This window comes from Hevea brasiliensis, chromosome 18 (genome assembly GCF_030052815.1).
Source record: "Hevea brasiliensis isolate MT/VB/25A 57/8 chromosome 18, ASM3005281v1, whole genome shotgun sequence".
Classification (NCBI taxonomy): Eukaryota; Viridiplantae; Streptophyta; class Magnoliopsida; order Malpighiales; family Euphorbiaceae; genus Hevea; species Hevea brasiliensis.
Window position 1 is genome coordinate 24,844,054 of NC_079510.1, and position 19,541 is coordinate 24,863,594.

Below are 19,541 nucleotides of genomic sequence, written 5' to 3' on the forward strand. Positions count from 1 at the left end.
TTTTAATTTTAATTAATAATTTGATTATATTTTATAAAATATAAATTAAAAATTTCTAATACTAATACGTAGACCTCTAGTATTCTTAAATTTTATTTGAGTTTCTATATTAATTAAATAATATTTTTAGTAATTTATTTTAAATATATTTTTATATATATTATAAATAAATCATATTTAATTTGAATTTCGAATTCGATTAATGTGTTTACAAATAATATTTAATTGTAGATTACATTCCATTTTAAGTTTATTCAATTAAACTAATAGTTAACAAAAATAAATGATATTTCAATTTCAATTTAATTATGAATTCTAAAATTATTTGGATTTTCAACTAATAATATAAATTATAGATTAATAATATTTCTTATTTTTCACTTATTAATTTTTTATTTTAGTTAATTACTTCTTATAATATTTTGCATTTAATTGATATTAAGTATGAGTAGGGCTAAAAATTATAAAATTATATAAACTCTAAAATTGACAATTTTAAATTTATACAAACTTTAAATTAATTTAAATATTAAAAATATAATTATAATTAATTTAAAAATGAAGAATATTTTTGATAAACCTAATATCCTCCTTTCCCTTCCCCTTCATACATTTATATATATTATAAATTATAGATACATAGATAAATAAATAAAGATTATAGATTAATTGTATTTTTTATTATTCACTTATTAATTTCTTATTTTGGCAAATTAATTTTTATAAAATTTTATATTTAATTGAAGTTAAATATAAGTAAAATTAAGAATTTTAAATTTATATAAACTTTATAATTAAAAATTTTAAAATTTTAAACTTATACAAATTTTAAAATTTTAAACTTATACAAATATTAAAATTAATTTAGATAATAAAAATATTATTATAATTAATTTAAAAAATGAAAAGTATTTTTAGCAAATTCAATGTTGCCCTTCACACATTTATATATAGTATAGATTATGAATAAGCACAAATGTTTAAACTTTTTTATTCAATAATATATATATATATATATATATATATATATATATATATATATATATATATATATATATAGGCTAAAACATACAAACATCTCACAAAATCATGTTACGTGTTTAAGAAAATATTTAAAATTTTATTATTTGTCATTTTATTAGTATAATTATCCCTAACATTTGCTAATATATATGCCACTTGGCAAAAATTGTTACATGTTTAAGCTGATTTTATTTTAAAATATAAAATATTTAGAATTTGAATTGTCACACCCTATTTCTCGTAAGATGTAACATGCTCCCGTAGTATACCTAATGAATTACAGTATTTCGCTTACCGGTAACTCATTAAATATACTAAAAGAGATTTTAAAACAATTTTCTTTGATTTTTAAATTGGTTGGTAAAATTTTTTCAGATATTAAAAACCTTTATTTAAAGTCCAAACATAAATCAAATTTTTAGATATTTAAAATCTCCGTAATTTTTATAAAAATTTCGGCAGAGTGCCGTCTGTATTTTAAGAAAACAGTTCTTCAAAACCTGAAAATAAAGACACTCCCAATATTTTTCTCAATCACAACTCCATTATTCAATCTCATTTCACAAATCAAAACAAGCAACTCAATACGCAATTTAAATTAAATTAAACATTGAAATATCTCATTAGGATAACAAAATGAATATTTACATTCATGGGAGTATTAAAAAATTTAGTAGTGCAAAACTTTATAAATATATAAAATCTCAAGATAACCTTATAATAATTTGTATTTCATTACAATCCAAAAATATATTACAAAAGAGTTGGTACAACTGCTCAAAGTAAATTTCATACATATAATTACAGAATTACATCAAAATATAAAATACAAGGGTATACCTATGATATACCTGAAGATAGTCTCACTATACCTTTTAGTAATCTTGCTCAGCTGCTTTATATTTTCTTTCACCTGCGACATCATACAAAGCTATCACTGAGTGGTGAACTTAGTGGTGCATAAACTAAGAATTTAAAACTTAACACAAGTTATGGTTTGACAATTCATAATAAATAAAAATTTAAAATTTCTAAATTCTTCAAAATTCATAACATTCAGAAATCAATATTTTCATTGATGCAAATTATTCATTTGAATAACATTTTGATCAAATAATAACTATTTATCTACATTTCTTTTAAATTCCGAAACAATACAAAAATATTTTGAATCACTGATAAATTATTTATTTCAATCACAATTTATCAAACTATACATAATTTAAAGGGCGTTACCAACAATTCACACAGTTGAACCCATGACCCAAAATTCAAATAGATACCGTGTTGTACACTACGACATTTCATACTCTCCTAATAGAGGCTAAAAGGGAGGAACAAAGACTAGCTAGTGTATATGAGTACTCATTCAAACTCTTCCCCAACTGACAAGCCAGAGAGGAAGGAACTCGCCCCATTTAGTGGAGGATATATCTCACTAGACAAGCTAATGAGAATTCATAATATATTTTGCCATGTCAACTGTGGTTTCAAATCATATTCAAAACAATTTCTATTTACAAAGTGTTTACAAAATCATCAACATATTTAATCATTATAAATTCATGCTCAAGGTTGGCAACACATCAAACTTAAAATTTACAATCATCAAAACCATGCAATAAATCCTTAAATGCATAAAAAAAATTTACATTTAATTTATACAATTTCATTTAACAAATTAAAATCCTCAACACAACAAAATTATAAATAATAAAATAAATTTATTCAAATCAATTTAGAAGTAAAAAGTAACAAAATAGTTAGTTGTGCACAAACCTTATACGAGTCGCCTCTTGGCCTTGACTAGATGTCTCGGGTTCTTTCCCGGTATTCTTTTCTACTGAAACACACAGTTTCACAATGTTTCAGTATCACCATTTATCATAACTCCAAAAATAAATTCAAATCTACTTATACCTAGCTTTAATATGCTAAACTTGACGTTCTTTAAAATTTGTGTTTCGGAATTACTATTCACTATACTATTTAAGTCAATTTGTTGACTTTCTAAGGCTTAATAGGTATGAGAATTTCAACTTCACCCACATACCACATTTTGATTACTAAATTTGTTGGTTTTGTTTGTTTTCTCAAATTCTAAGTCTTTTAGGCAAATTTGCAAATTTTCAATTTTGGTGTTCTATGTTGCACTGTTCCATTGGTCATTTTACTGTTAGAATTTGGCTAAGCTTTCTTCATAGAAAATATTTCCTATTGTCTTAAATTTATTCTCCTTTTCGAATCACTCCAATTGGAGTTTTGTAGCTCAAGTTATAGCCATTTGAATCATGGCTGCCGGATTGGACTTAACCCAGATTTCTGGGCACTAAACTGGTTCTGGCAGTTTTAGGTCACCAAATTTTAGGTGGCCAAATGACTTAGTTAAGGGCATAATTTGGGTTTGTATTCTTCATGAAAGTTTTAGGTCTATATCTCAGCTATCCATTGGTAAAATTTCAGATCATTTAGACCTACCTAGCCTAAGTTATGGCCAAATGAACAAATTCATTTGGTCATTTTTGTACAGGTCAGACTGCATAAATTCATATTTGGTCAATTTGTTCACTAGGTTTTGATCACTTTTTGGGCATGATTCCTAAATGAAAAATGTGTCATTTTGTGTCTAATTTCATTCCCAATTGGCCTCACACTAATTGGGCTTGTAAATTTTCAGTTTTGGTCCCTAAAAGGGACCTTGGTCCTGCTACCTGCAGAATGACCATTTTCAATCCGAATTTAAACTCACTTACAACACATCTCAATTGGTCACAAATGACCATTTTTCATATCAAACAAGGTCAAACACACCATTCGACCAATTCTCACATTTTTGCATCCCAAACCGTAGGTGCCAAAATCCTAACTCATAAAATTCAAACCTAATGCATTCTAAACATCTATCCATAGTTTACATACTTAATTCAACTTAAGCAACCATTCAAATGCATCAAATTCACCCATTTCAAACCCTAACTAATGTTGGCCAAAATTCATGTTTGGTTCCTCAACTATGTTTTCCTTTTATTTGTTTCAATTTCTAAGTTTATTAAAGCATATTTGCATGAAATTTAAAGAAATAAATTAGAGTTTATTACTAACCTTTCTTTGATTTTCACCTCTTCAATTTCCTCTCTTTTCTTCCTTTCTTTTATTCCTCAAAAGCTTCTTCAAGTTGGACTAACAAGTTTTTATGGATTATTTTGGGGTCAAAGTGGGTTTAAGTGGTTAAAAGAAAGCTTAAACTCAAGCTTTTATGGTGGTGCTACAATGGTGATTTAAGGAAAAAGTGGGGAGGTACACTTGGTTGGAAGAGGAAGAAAATGATTTTTCTTTTCTTTTTTTAAGTATTTTATGTCTTTTAAAATTGCTTTTGACCTAGTCAATTTAGGTTGGAAAATCAAAATTAGTTTTGACATCATGATGATGTCATAAAGGTAATGTAATAAACTTTTTCAATTTTCTTTTTCTTTTGTATTTATTTTTCTGTTAGTTCTTTAATTTAATTCTTGGTCCTGAAATTTTCTTTTCTCTGATTTTATTTGACAGTTAGGTCAGGAGTCAGCTCTAGGGGCGAATTGACCAAATTGCCCCTCGTCGGTCTGATCTGGTTTACAAGTTATTTGATATTTCTTCCGAATCCCTGACCTAATTATTTGACCTGCTTAATAATTCTTTTTTGTGACTTTCTCTTTTCCACTGTGTTCGCAATAGTCCTAAGGACCGCGGCATCACATTTTCCGGTTCGAAATTTGAGTTTAAATCGACCTCGCAGTCATTCTCGAGAAGGTCACCCATCGCTGTGACTCTCGGTTCATTTAACTTCTTATGTTCTGTTTTTGTTATTTTTACTTTTCTATCTGGCAATCATTATTTATTTTCAATCAGAGCTTTTTTAGGTGTCTTAAACACAGTTCCAATACTCTTAATAGTCCGAACCGATACCGATCATCGGAACAGTAACATATACTATGCTATGTAAATAGGGGTGTTACATAAATAGTATAAAATATTTAAATTTTTATTTTAAATAACTTCTTATCTTCTCTTAATTATTAATTATAAAAATATTTGAAATTTAAAAGGTAAAAAATATTTATTGAAAAAAAAAAGTTAGATTAGACCTAATTGAATTGAAATTTCATTTTAATTTATGTTTTTAATTATTATTATTATTATTGGATAATATTTGACTTAATAAATTTATTTTAATAATTATTAATATTAGATTAAAAAAACACATTTGCACAAAAAGTAAGATAATAAAAGTTTTCATGGAAATACTCATTTTTATTCATATTTCTTACTAGTCAGTGATGGACTAATGATACTAATGTTTAAAATTTTAATAAAATTTAATTTGTATTTAACATAATTAAATGAAAATTTTAATATTAACAAAATATTAGTATAATTTTAAAAATATAAAATAAAAGAAAATAAATATTAAATTATAATATTAAAATAAATAAAAATAATAATTCAGACCATGCATGGACAATATGACTAGTTGGCCTTTAATTTTAGAAGACTAGAGGGGAGATGGCAATTAAAAATATGAAAAATAGAGATAAGGAAAAAAAAAACTTCAGAAATTGAACTTGTAAAAAAATATAATTTTCAATTTATTTTAAAGTAGTGTATTTTCAATATAAATAATTAATTTTATTTATTTTCTGCGACTCAGCTATTGGGCGGAGAATATAGAATTTTTTTTTAATCTTGATTTAAATTTTTTAAAACTAAATACTAAATTCTATTTTTCACTTTTTTTTAGAGTAATTTTCTAAAAAACGTGTTAAGCAACAGTTGGGATGAATATTGATCGATTGGATTGGATTTACAATTTAGACTTTATCTTGAGGTTTTTTTAGGCTTATTTGAATTTAATTTAAATCATATTTTACATTTTTAATTTTAATTTGACTTAACATTAATAATTAATTAGAAATAATTTATTTAGTCTAATTTTTTATAAAAATCGAATTGAATTAATAAGTTGAATTTTTAATATAAAAATTAAATCAAATTAATTTATTAAAAAATTAGATTAAAATAATATAATTAATTTTTAAGTCTATTTTTTAAATTATTTTATCCTTTCTCCCTTTAGCATCTTATCTAAGTACTCATTAGTGAATATTTTTATGTAACAATTTTCTTTAAATTTTTCTTAATAGGCATATTTCTACAATTAACTTATGAATGAATAAATTTTTAGATTTATTTTTGTTGATAAATTTAAAATTTATTTATTATTATGTATTTTTATTATTAGAATATTTTATTTTTTAATTAACAAATTGCGTGAGGTACGGATTTTGTATTCAATAGGAAATCTAAATTTGAAACATTTAGAGATGTGCACGTGTACTCGGTGCAATTTGATTTTTCTTCAGGTTCTAAAATCCTTTAAAGGTTCAAAAAGGAACGCATGCCATACAACAGAGAATCTCGTTCACAAGTTCCATGATGGCCCTCTTCTCCTCCTCCCACTCTTCTGTCTTCTTCTCCTCAAGCCTAAATAATCCAGTTCTTCTCTCTGCCTCTAAAGATTTCCCATCATCCTTCTTCTTCTGCAACAAAACTCCCTCTAAAACCCTTCATATCACATTCAAAAACCCCACAACTGAAAAATCTACATTCCCCTCCTTAATCCCATTCTCCTCCCTCTCAGAACCCACACCCGAACCAGATAATGAACCGACTCAAAAACCCAGTCCGGATCCCAATGCAAATCCCACCCCAACTCCAATCAGCATCACTGATGAGTGGGGCGAAAAGATAGAACCCGAACCAGAACCTGAATACCCGAAAGATTCCGATGCGGATCCTCCGAAGGATGATGATGAGTGGGAGGAGGAGTATGTTGCTGTAGAAAATGGCAGCGCTGCTAAGGGTACAGGCGTGGTGTTGGAAAAGGATGATAGATTAGGGGACTTGAAAAGGTGTTTGGTTGATACGGTTTATGGCACGAATTTCGGGTTTCAGGCCAGCTCGGAAGTTAGGGGCGAAGTTTTAGAGTTGGTTAATCAGTTGGAAGCTGTGAACCCTATTCAAGCACCCGTGGATGCAACTGGGATCCTCGATGGCAACTGGGTTTTGTTGTAAGTTCTTTGCCTTCATTATTATTATTAATTCAGCAAGTTCATAATTGTGTGTTTACTGGTTCTTGCAATAAGATTGTAGAATTATTATTTGCGATTCTGAAGAAAATGCCAAGAATTGACAAAAGGGGTTTTCTTTGTTAATGAGATGGAGATGAGTCTAGGAACATAAAGTGCAAAGGTTCGCTGCCGGTGGCGTGAGGATGGATGATTTACTGATTTGGCTTTTGGTAGCTGGAATGTGCTAGGAAAGGGATTAAAAATGTTAAATTTCAGTATTTGGTTTTTTTCAGGGATATTACCTTCTCCTAAATTTGCGGTCTCACCTTTACTTTGCAATGAAAAGCAACTTTTTCATGGAAAGTACAACAAAAACAGCAACTAAGTCATAATCCTCAACTAGTTGGCATTGGCTATACAGATCATTTTTGGCTTCTGTTTGATAACAATTTTCTATCAATATTTAGCTGTTGGAAAGTTAAAAACATATATAGACATTAATTCCTTTATTTATAATAATATTTACGAAAAACAATTATATAAATCTTCTCTAAATCTGGACTAACAAGAGATTTCAAATGCTGATCATGAGTATGCTATAAGAGGTTATAGTCTCTTAGTTGATTTTTAATAGTTGATTCTATCTTTTGGAACTTTTTTTTTTAATTTTAATTTTTGTTTTTAATCATATATTTTAAACAAAGTACGTAGTATTTTTTAAATATTTTTTGAATAATATCTATATTTTATGTTAGTATGGCTATTATGATAAATTTTATTGTATAAACTATGATGTCTGTTTTTATATATTCATTGGACATATTTAGACTAGGGTTATTGTGGTATTCAATTACACTTTATGCTACTTTCTCATAATCTAACCAAGCATAAAAATTATACATTCCAATGAAAATAGAAAGTATAATGAATAATCATAATCTTACATTCCTAGTATTACTTTCTTGGAAAACTAATTTCTTAGAAAAATGAATCCAAATGGATGTATTGAATTTCTGCAACCAAACATTCCCTTAGAGATGGCGTTAAATCATTTTACTGGGTTTTGATTGGAGTTGAGCAGCCGTTGGCTGTTCAACCTTAATTGTTCGACCAAAAAGTGTTTGGTATATTTTTTTAATCAATTGTTGATAGTTGTAGGGAGCTCAAATTATATCTGATTCAAAAAGATCCAAAATGGAGTTTTCCCAATAATTGATAACCATTAGGAATTTTTAAGATATTCTGACTCAATTATCCATGTTAACTTTTTTTAAAAAAAGATCAGTTGACACTTTTTCTTTATATGACTATAATAAATACTTAATCACAATAATAAAATATAACTATTAAATACTCTACATAATACATGTAAATAACTTCATATTTTAAATAAAAATTTATTAATGTTGAAGATATAAGAAAAGTGGTTGTGATTATTAATTAATGTTTATTTCTATATTTTTATGTAATTCTTTTTTTTTAAATTACAATGTTGTAAATTAAAATATTAAGTAGGTTCTTAATGATCATTTAACACATAAATAATAACAGCTAGTAATACTTGTACCAAATGGTTAACATTATTGAGATATTAGTTATCTACTATTATTCCGTTTTCCCCCCACGGTCCCCTTCTTAATATATTTAAGTAGCTTCAGCTTCTTGTCCCCATGACTTGTGAACAAATCATTCAAACACTTGAACACTTACAAGAAATCTGGTCAAGTGCTTCTATTTGCGATTTTGCATTTAGCTTCCTTTGGCTTGCTTTTCTTTGTCCCATTTCTCAAGTTATAATCGACTGGCAATCCGCTTCAGGCCTACAATAGCCATTGTTTCCTTCGCGAGCTCTGAGATTTGTACCTTTCCGATGGCTGAGTTTTCATGGAAAAGAAACCTTGTATTTTCACGTTCAATCAGAGGATCACAAAGTGCTCAACTTAGGAACACCATTCTCATTCAAAGCTATGATATACCCAAATTGTTGATTAAAACAACTCTTCTTGTATCTTGCATGCAAACCTTCCCTTTATTCGAAGTTGCAAGTCTTGCAATAGTCTTCAATATTGTAGATTTCTCAATCCCTGAAGGCCCAATAATACCAACTTCTTCACTGTGTTTAAGCTGAACATCCTTAACTGATATGACCACATTTGCAATGCAAGAATCCTCTATCTCCCAAATTTGCATTTTCTTCCTATGTCTCTTCCACATTTCCAATTCATTCTCTTTAAGTATTATTTGATCACATGATCCCAGCTCAAATATTTTTATTTTATTACTAATACAACTCCCTGCACTATAGAATATGAACTTCTCTCTTTGTCTTCTCCACATCTCAAATTCATATTCTTTAAGAATCACAAATTCCTAGGATTTTAACTTAAAATTGAGTCCATAATCCCAACACTTTTACCATTTACCTTTTTCACTTCTTTCTTTTCACCTTTCCTATAAAGAACATCATCAATACGTGCTGAATCTAGCTTATGAATTGAATGAAAACTGGACTGAGAAATTGTCATTGCTAAGTTACTAAATTTTTCGATAATTTTGGCAATGAGTAACAAAAGCATATCATCTTCCTCCTTAAGACTGTACCTTTGTTTTCTTATCATTTCTAAATATCCCATGCTTCCATTAGTTCCAATACTGAATTCATCAACCTTCTTGAGTTGAGATTGGGGCGGAGGCAAAATATCTCGTCTCGTGAACTTGAGAAAGAGACTCAGAAATCACTTGTTGATGGGGGGGTAGGAAGAACAAATTCTTTATGTGATTTACTAAATTCCTCAACAACATTCCTACTATATTCAACTATTTCCTTAACCCTAGGTAGTGGCAGAATTTTTCTTGCCCCATTATCAAAGAAACTCAACTCAGGTGCCAAATTAACCACAGGAATAACATGGTCTTCACCTTTAAATTTCAACATTCGGTACATCTCCTTAATCTGATCAAATTCCTGTAAAAACTCCACCCAATCCCGATTCATCTTTTGTACCAGTTCCCTCCTTTCCTTAGATTTCTCAACCTCGACGCGTGTAACTCTTGGCTCAGGTGTTGCAACCTTTGTTCCAAGGACTACATGCGTTCCTCGAGATCTGGTGACACCACCGTCAGCCCTTGTGACGCCATGGTTCGCTTCTTTCTCGCCAATTTCAGCTCTGCTAGGGTGGGTCTTTTGATACTAAGTTTAGGACTATAGCCCTAAACTCAGCTTAGATTGATAGAAGAATATAGAAGAAGATAAGAAGATTGGAAGAGAGAAGGGAGATGAGCAAGGGAAGAGTAGAGAATGAGAAAGAACTAGAGAGAGAATATTCTTTGCATTATTTCATCAATTACTCTTCCACTATACAACATTACAGTGTTATTGTTAGTATCACCAAGTGGCAATTGCTTCGGGATTCCCTCTCAACTTGATTCCCTTTTGGAACCTTCTGCCAGCTTAGTGTTTCCAGAATGCCTTGCATTCCCATTTTTCTTCTGGTGTAAACTCTTAATAACCCTAGGCCCTTGTTCAATACTTCAATTTCTTTGAGCCCATCTTCTCTGTTTGATCCATAACACTGCTAACCCCTCAAGAAGGAGCCTTGTCCTCAAGAGGTTGTATTGAGGCAATTGATTGTGCAAATCCACCTCATCCATCCAAGTTGCTTCATCTATGGGTCTACCTTTCCATTGGATCAATACTTGTGAAACCTTAGCTCCTTCAAAAATTGTTTTCCTTTTTTGTAGCACCTCCTCTAGTTCAATTTCTTCATCATCTACAGCCATTTCTTTGGGTAATTCCTCGCCAGCATTACCTTTGGAGAGGGTTTGCTTTTGGTGTTCGAGCCTTTGTGTAGGTGTTTCTGAATATGGTGCAGTACTGTTAATTTGTGTTTGAACCTCGGATCGCAAGACCTGTTGCAGTCTTCTAAGAATCTCATCAAGGGGGAGTGTTGGAATTGACGAGATTCCATGCTCCATTTTAAGAGGAAGTTTTAAGGAAAGTTAATATTACATTCCTATCTAGCATAGGATTTATATTCCTAAATAGAAATGATTTGTATTCCTAATTAATAGGGTAATTATAGTAGGATTTATATTCTTAGATAGGTAGGAGATTATCATATATAAATATGTAAACTTTTATTATATAGATTGAGTGAGAATTAAAAATCTAGCTCTTTGATTTTTCTCTTCTCTTCCCTTTCTTTCTTCTTCTTATTCTTATTCTAAAATCTTAACATCCTTCAATAATTGTGTGAGAAGTTGGGCTATCTTATCTTAGTCTTTAAGGGATGGAGCCTAGCTTGAGCCCATTAGAGGTGAGTGACCTCTAGCTCAAGTGAGCTGGACCTTTGGCAAGCCTTTGACAACCATGCTTTTAACCTTTCTCATTTGTTATCACATTTAGAATAACCAAATTCCATGTTAAGTATTAGGTATTAGCTTGCTTTTCTAATTTGTGAATTTTTTATGCTAAATCCTAGTCATAATCTTCCTATTATATGAAATTTAAAAATTCTTGCCTTATTTACACGTGACAACTAATACTTTCCCATTTTCTTCTTGGAGAAGCTTTGAATGTTCTTGTAAGCATCGTTGTTCTTTTTTTCATTTTTTCCAACGATGCTCCATAACAATCCATTATGCCGCAAGGAACTAGGGCAAGCAATGGAACCATGAACTAGCATTGCCATTTATTTGGAAGACTGCAAAATGACTTTGATTGTTATTTCTAGAAAATATCAATACATGATTGTCTTGTCCTTCTATACTGTTGGCATCATAGTTGCCAGATGCGTTGGACCAAAGTTATGGAGCCTGTTAGATTATTAAATTTCAGTTAAAAGCCCATTATTAGACTATCTTTTTATTAATACTAATCTTAAAAAAATGTATAAATTATAAAAAAATAAACATATAAAAAATAAAAGAAAATTATTATTTGGTTTGGTGTTCTAAACTTGGATATTATACTAATTGAGTGTAATTCATGTACTGCAAGCCAAATTAGTATGATTCACGTACTGCGAACCGAATTATTATGATTCACGTACTGCGTTTCAAATTGGGGTATCAACTAAGCCTACTCCTTGCATACCCATCCAGCCAAGTGGCGTACCACGTAGCTGTACCACAACCCAATACATACAGCGTTCTATGGTTGGCAAATGGCATTTACAGGGGCTGGGAACTCTGCTAAATTATAATTCCAGTAGTGTACACACATGCAAATTTTTGCTATTGATTTCATTCAGATGCATGGAAAATAAAATGTTGAATATCCCAATCAATAGACAACATCAATAGACAACATTGTATCATATTTTTCATTTGCAATATAGCTGAAGCTTTATCATAATTCTGCTTTTTATTTGGCTTTGTAACTGATAGGTATACTGCATTCTCTGAGTTGTTGCCACTTCTAGCAGTTGGTACAATGCCATTGTTGAAAGCTGAAAGTATATCCCAAGCAATTGATACCAGCAATCTCTCCATTGTGAACTCCATCACATTGTCAAGCCCTTTTGCCACTTTCTCATTCAGTGCATCTGCCACATTTGAAGTTCGAACTCCTTCAAGAATACAGGTACTCCTTATAAGTATTGGTAACGTGGAGCAGTTGGTGTTGAAAAATGAGAAACAATTAAAAAGAATAGTAGTAAATTTCTGAAAATATATGTAGTAATAAATTTCTGAAAAGATTGCATTGTGGCAGATTTGTTTTGTTTGAGCTTTCAGTCCTCTTCTCTGTATTGGGTTTTCTAAATTATTCAGTGTTTACTGAGTTCATGAAATTCTTATGAAGAGATCTACTTTCTTTAACAATTCAGTTGAAATTATGTGGCCATATGAGATGGAGGAAATAATTCTGAGTATCCTGCAGTTTTTGAGTATTAACTTTGTTATTGAATAAATGAAATCCAGAACCTTACTAGTCTACTTTAAATATTTCAAGGTTGAATTCAAGGAAGGCACCCTGCAACCTCCAGAGATTAAGTCCAGCATTGATCTCCCAGCAAATTTGGATCTTTTTGGTCAGAATATCAATTTGTCTCCTGTGCAGCAATCTCTTAATCCTTTGCAGGAGGTAGTGTCAAATATTTCAAGAACCATTTCTGGTCAGCCACCACTTAAAGTTCCCATTCCGGGTAATCAGTCAAGGTCGTGGCTTCTTATTACGTACCTCGATAAGGATTTACGTATCTCTAGAGGGGATGGTGGTCTTTTTGTTCTAGTTAAAGAAGGAAGTCCTCTTCTAGATCAGTAGCCATCTGCACAGTGCTATCTGGGCAGCACTCACAAATGGTCTTCAGTTTTTTCTTTTGACACCTACATTCAAAAAAACCTTTTTCTCATACAATCTTATAGAAAGTGATAATGAAGATGCTTGTAGCTCTATTTGTTGTAGTTGGTGGGCTGGGAACAGAGTAGAACAATTTGAGAGCATTACAGTACATTATAATTGTAAGATATTTTATAATATTCTTGCGCAATATGAGTTAGCTGCGCTTGAAGTAGAAGGTTAAAATGTCTAATAATTGTTGCAGTTGTGCAGGTGTTACAGTCCGTCCTTCATTCGAAATGATGAAGGAATAATGGTTAGATGTTACCCATCTGTTTGATAGTATCTGGTGACTCGAATGGATTTAAAATCGTAGAAATGGCATCAAATTAAATCAAGCACTTAGAAAAAAGTTTGCGGTTGATTTGAGTAAAAAATTGATCACACGGACGTTAAAAATAGTCATGTGGGATATATATATATATATATATATATATATATATATATATATATATATATATATATATTGATCTTACTAAAAATATCTTTTATTTTTTAAATAAGTATAATTGTATTTTTATTATTTAAAATAATTTTAATCTTTGTACAATGTGTGTGAATATTGATTTTACTTAAAAAATTTTTATTTTTTAAATTAATTATAATTATATTTTATTATTTAAAATAATTTTAATGTTTATATAAATTTAAAATTTTTAATTTTATAATTTATATAAATTTAAATTTTTTAATTTTATTTATATTTAACTTTTATCAAATATAAAATTTTATAAAAAGTAATTAGTTAAAATAAAAAATTAATAAGTAAAAAAAAATGTAAGTATACAAATGGGGACATTAATTTTGATAAAAATACATTTCATTATTTATAATTTTATTATTTTTATTATTTAAATTAAATTTAAAATTTATATAAATTTAAGATTCTAAATTTTTTTAAAATGTTATATCTAAATAGAATTGTATTTAAATTAAGGAGCTTGCCTTCTGATTAGTTGTATCTTAATTTATTTAATAATCTACTAGTGTTTGACTTTCAATTAATTATATATTTTTTTAAATGGAATCAAAAATACAATGGAAGCTTGCCAATTAATGTGAGAGGACTAAACATATATATATATTTTTCTAATATTATATCTAAATAGAATACTATTTAGATTAAGGGGCTTGCCTTCTTATTAATTACATCTTAATTTATTTAATATAATAAAATTTTCAAATATAAAAAATAATAAAAAAAATTCAGCAAGAGTTGAAATAATAATCAAACACAAACATTCAAACACATTCCAATAGCATATAATCCATATATATGATTTGCTAATCCATATGATTATATAACTGTAGACATAATGTTAGTAAAAATAAGTGAAATTAATAACCAATAATGTAACACCCCGGAATTTTAAATTTTATGAGTATTTTTTGTATTTTAATTTTATTTAAATTTTAGAAATTTTTTTGAGATTTTTCGGATTTTAAAAATCGGGTTCGATTTTTTGAAAATATAAACTTTGATGAATTTTAAAAATTAATTTAAAGACCACGTGGCAAAACTAAAAATATATTTGGAGTCTACGTATTTTTCTGAGTTTTCTGAAATTTTTTCAGAATTTTTGGACCTCGTTTTCGATCCCGAGGCAGAGTAAAAATTTAAAATTTTGTATTCTGAATCGAACCGGACCGGATCGGACTGGTCGAATCGGACCGGTCTTCTTCTCTTTTTCTCCTCCCTCCCGCGCGCGTCGACCCTCTCTTCTTCTCTCTCTCTTTTCTCTCTCCTCCCTCCTCCCCTTGCCGTGCCGCCGCCTCCCCTGCGTCCCCACCTCGCCGGCGCCCCACCTCGGCCTTCCCCCACGGCCGGCGCTGGAGCAGGAAACGGCCTTGGAAGCGGACAAGCGCGCGACTGTTGGACTTCCCTGCCAAAATCCGGCCGATCCGGCCACCAATTGGACCGGGTCTTTGTCTAAAATCATCTACTCGGCGAGAGCTTTCCATACACACCAAGAACGCCGAAATCCATCGAGCGGTTTGTCCGATTTTTGCTCGGGAAGATTTTAGCCCATTTCGACTTTTGGGCTAGATTTCTCGAAAACCGTGAATCCCACGAGAAAACCGAGGCTACCAGCGCGCTCCACTGGTCGAGAGCTTCGCGACGACATAAATTTCAAATTTTTCTGACACCGTTTTTCGGTGGGTCCCACGGAACTTCGCAGTATTTTTCCGAGCATTAAATGAGCTTTGAAAATTCTGAAAAATTTATGTACTAACCCCCGTGTTATGGGCTTCGTGTAGGTATCCTCAATTCGCGGAAATTCGACAGTTGACCGGGTCTGCGAATTTCCGGCCAGACAGACCCGTTACCGGAAAAGTCTTCAAATTGGACCGAGGTTTTGGCTAACCCCCCTATTGTCAGACGTCTCGAACGCGTTCCCGAAGTCGGAATCGGCAAAGGTAAACCCGAACCTTGTTTTTACGTAATTTTCTAGTGCTTAAATAGGATTAAAAAAATCCGTAAAATATTCGTGATAGCTTAGAAAATTATGATTCTTTTTGCAATAGCTTAGAAAATTATGATTCTTTTTGCAATAGCTTAGTAATATTGCTAAGGACCGCGGGGCAAAGTTTTAGAATTTTTAGAGCTTATTTGGACAGTTTTTGCAAAAATGGTCAATTATAAGGACTAAATTGAAATATTACATACTGTGATGGATGATTGATTTGATGGGCCCAGGAGGGGCTGTGTGATATGATTGAGTTGTGGATATATGGATTGTGAGTATAGAAGTGTGTTTTGAACCCTTTTGCAGGTTGGGTAAGTCCTAGGTATAGGGGAGACTCTGCCGGATTTTCGGCACGACTTAGGACGTATTGGTCTTTTTCTTTGTTTGTATTGAGTCAGATTGTATTAAATAATTGTAATATAATTGTCAGGTGAGCCGGGACAGCCTTCTTCCTCCGCCCAGCCGCCACAGTGATTGTCGTCAAGTCTGTGAGTAAAATATTAATTTTAATTGTAATTTCGATATTATTATATGTTCAGCATGCCCATGCATCACTTATATGCATATATTTATGTAGTTAAACTCTAGGCACGATTTATGTTGCATTGATAACTGTTAAAGTGCCATGAATGTTGTTGCGGTAATTTGGAGCAGTGTGCGTGCGTTGGCGTGCGTGTGATGTGGTGTGGACTATGGATAGGACGGGTAGTCACGGCTTGAGTTCTTCGCTGGGACCCGATCCTTCGAGGGGTAGTCACGGCTTGAGTTCTTCGCTGGGACCCTCGATTTGGTTATTAAGTGGAAGTCCGAGCTGAGTTCTTCGCTGGCACCAGGTTGGATTTAAGAGAGCTGTATAGGGGATCAGCTCCCATATATTATGATTGATGTTACAGGGTGCGTGAGTGCTCCAAATTACCTTTTTGATGTTATGATGTGAAAATGTTGTTCATGTTGCATTTCACTCTACAGGGTGCATTAGTTCTAGATAGTTATAGAGATTATGGTTAAAATTGATATTTTACTCTCTGAGTCGAACGCTCACTCCTGTTCAAAAATTTTTACAGGCCACAGGAGGATATTTTTTTGAGGTTAACCTGCTTTCTCCCTCGCAGGTCAATTATTACTGTTTGTATAAACTTGTTAAATCTTAGAATTTCCGCATGTGTTAGAAATGTTTATTTGATTTGGGTCTGTAAACTAAATTATTATTTTGGGACCTGTAAACTTAATATGCTATGCATGTTTGATGGATTGGATGAGGGAGCTGAGCTCCCATTTATTTTTATGTTGATGAGTATGTGGAGGGTGAGATGAGCTCCCCAATTGACTATATATTATGTTTACAGGTCGGGTGAGTCGAAAACTCCCCGTTGATAAGTCCATTTTATGGCCGGACTCTGTTCGTTTGTTTTCTTGAAATTGGGCCCAAATGGGGCCTTAGAGTTGGGTTAATGAACAGTTAGGCTTACTACGGGCCTCGGGGGCTTTAGGCTTGCCCAGGTCCTAGTGCCGGTCCGGCCCATAGGTTGGGTCGTGACAAATAAAATCCATCAAAATTATTTAATAATTGAAAAATTCTTCCATAGACAAATACTCTTTGATTTAATTAATCCAAGCTTCAATAAATTTACAGGATCCATTTCAAAAAATCTGTTTAATTATATTTCGTTGCGAGACTTAGCTATGAATTCAAATGACAGGTACAATATTTTAATTACCATTTTTTAAAGTATGTCCATATTTGCATTGGTCGAGGTAACAGGAAGGGAAATCAAGATAAATTCCTTGTTGAATGCAAGCTTAACAATGTCTTAATTTATAAGTGAATGAGAAACTACTTTCATGATGTTAATCAGTTCGTCATTCTTTTCCCTTTTCCTACTTCTTGAAAATACCGGCTATAATTATGAAAATTATTTATTTAAGTATTTGAAATTTATAGTTAAGAATTAGTAGAAATCCGGATAAATAATTAGTAAGAATCCTCATTGGATCTCCAATTCAATTTTAGATTTTAGGTCAGGAATTAATAAGAATCTAAATAATTTTTAATTAATTAATAATACTTACAAGGGGAAGGTACTTGCATGTATTGGTGCATAGGATTAGTCAAAGTTATCTTTTTTAAGGGTCATTGGAGCCTATATCTATTGGATTCTCAAATTAAATTTCAATTGCCTTCCTATTAGCCATGATAGTTTGATTTGATTTTCTTATATTCGTTTTTTGGTGATATGTGGTTATTTTGCTACTTATAATATATTTTTTTTTGGATTCCTTCAAAGATAAATTTTAACAACTGCCCCTAAACTTATCTAGTTGTAACATTACAGTCTCTCAACTTGAAAATGTAACATAAAATCTCATCAACTTTTATATTTTACACTAAAATCCCTTTAACCTTTAATTACCAGTTTTTCAGTTAGACGCTGACGTGGATAGCTCCAGCATGGAGTTTAGTCAGTATTTTCCTTTTTTCCCTCAATCTATGTATAAATTGAATCATTCTCCTCTCTATAGATAAAATAATTTTTCACATGTAAAGCGAATAATTTTACACTTTGCATAGAAAAGGAGAGAAAAATATTAACAAAATACTATATGAGAGCTATTTACATTAATTTTTAACTGGAAAATCAATAATTGAAAGTCAGAGGAATTTTATTGTATAAAATTTAAAAGTTTAGGGGGATTTTATGCTATATTTTAAAGTTAAATAACTGTAATATTATAAGCATATAAGTTGAGAGACAGTTATTAAAATTTATTCATTCCTTCAAAGGATGTGAGCTCTCAAAATCAGCATCGTGTATTTGTATAGTAGGAGACGCAACAATAAGTGCCAAGGAAGGCGATATTGATTGTGAATCCTTGACAATTGACCAAGGCTTGCCGAATCCAGCATGTGGCTACTATGGATATTTCTATTCTGATTTGTTTCAACAAAAAACAAATATTGAAGGAACCCAGCTTTTCTTAATATTCTTCAAATGCTCTCGTATATATAACATCAAACTAGGTCTTGAATTTTATGTTTTTGATATCTTTTTTTTATAAGAAAGCTTAAATAAACCCTTGTACTTTTTAACTGATGTCCAAATAAGGTTAAAATTAACTTTTTGTCCCAATGAAATCCAACCTTTTAGTTTAAGTCCATTTAAGGTCAAACTTTAACAAATTTTAGAATTTGAGAATTCACAATATAAAATAATTAAAAAATAAGAGATTTATTTTTTTTATTAGAATAAAGCTTAAATATACCCTTCTAATTCAACCCAAAATAATCTTTGAATCATTTATTTTAATTCTAATTATTTTTATATTATTGTAGACTATATTATTATTATTATTATTATTATTATTATTATTATTATTAAATGTAATTAAATTTGTAATATATTTAAATAATTTTTATATTAAGAATTATGTTTAAATAGTTATTTAAAATAAAAATGAGATTATTATTATTATTATTTGGCCAAATTACTGTTATTCATGTTGTATGTACATTTTGATCCTAATAAAAATGTGATGGGAGAATTTTTAAATATATTGTACTATAATTATGTGATTATAACTTAAAAAGGATTAATTAAAAGAGAT

The 19,541-nt window shown here is 30.5% G+C and overlaps 1 protein-coding gene and 1 long non-coding RNA gene across 2 annotated transcripts; both read left to right on the plus strand.

The window, feature by feature from the left end:
- Positions 1-6,409: 6,409 nt before the first annotated feature.
- Positions 6,410-13,648, plus strand: LOC110661585 (plastid lipid-associated protein 3, chloroplastic). Its single transcript, XM_021820257.2, has 3 exons — positions 6,410-7,130; positions 12,519-12,714; positions 13,084-13,648. Exons 1-3 carry the CDS (start codon positions 6,493-6,495, stop codon positions 13,393-13,395), a joined length of 1,146 nt encoding a protein of 381 aa, XP_021675949.2. The 5' UTR covers positions 6,410-6,492; the 3' UTR covers positions 13,396-13,648.
- Positions 13,649-16,088: 2,440 nt separating this feature from the next.
- LOC131175989 (uncharacterized) lies at positions 16,089-17,217 on the plus strand. Its single transcript, XR_009146100.1, has 2 exons — positions 16,089-16,426; positions 17,003-17,217. It is a non-coding gene; the product is annotated as an uncharacterized LOC131175989 (long non-coding RNA).
- The last annotated feature ends 2,324 nt before the right edge of the window (positions 17,218-19,541 follow it).

What these genes read in the sequence shown, in the direction of transcription:
- LOC110661585 (XM_021820257.2), top strand. Translation starts at nt 6,493, where the DNA reads ATGATGGCCCTCTTCTCCTCCTCCCACTCTTCTGTCTTCTTCTCCTCA. An exon ending in GATGGCAACTGGGTTTTGTT is followed by an intron (nt 7,131 to 12,518) that starts GTAAGTTCTTTG and finishes TGTAACTGATAG; the next exon opens with GTATACTGCATTCTCTGAGT. An exon ending in GAACTCCTTCAAGAATACAG is followed by an intron (nt 12,715 to 13,083) that starts GTACTCCTTATA and finishes AAATATTTCAAG; the next exon opens with GTTGAATTCAAGGAAGGCAC.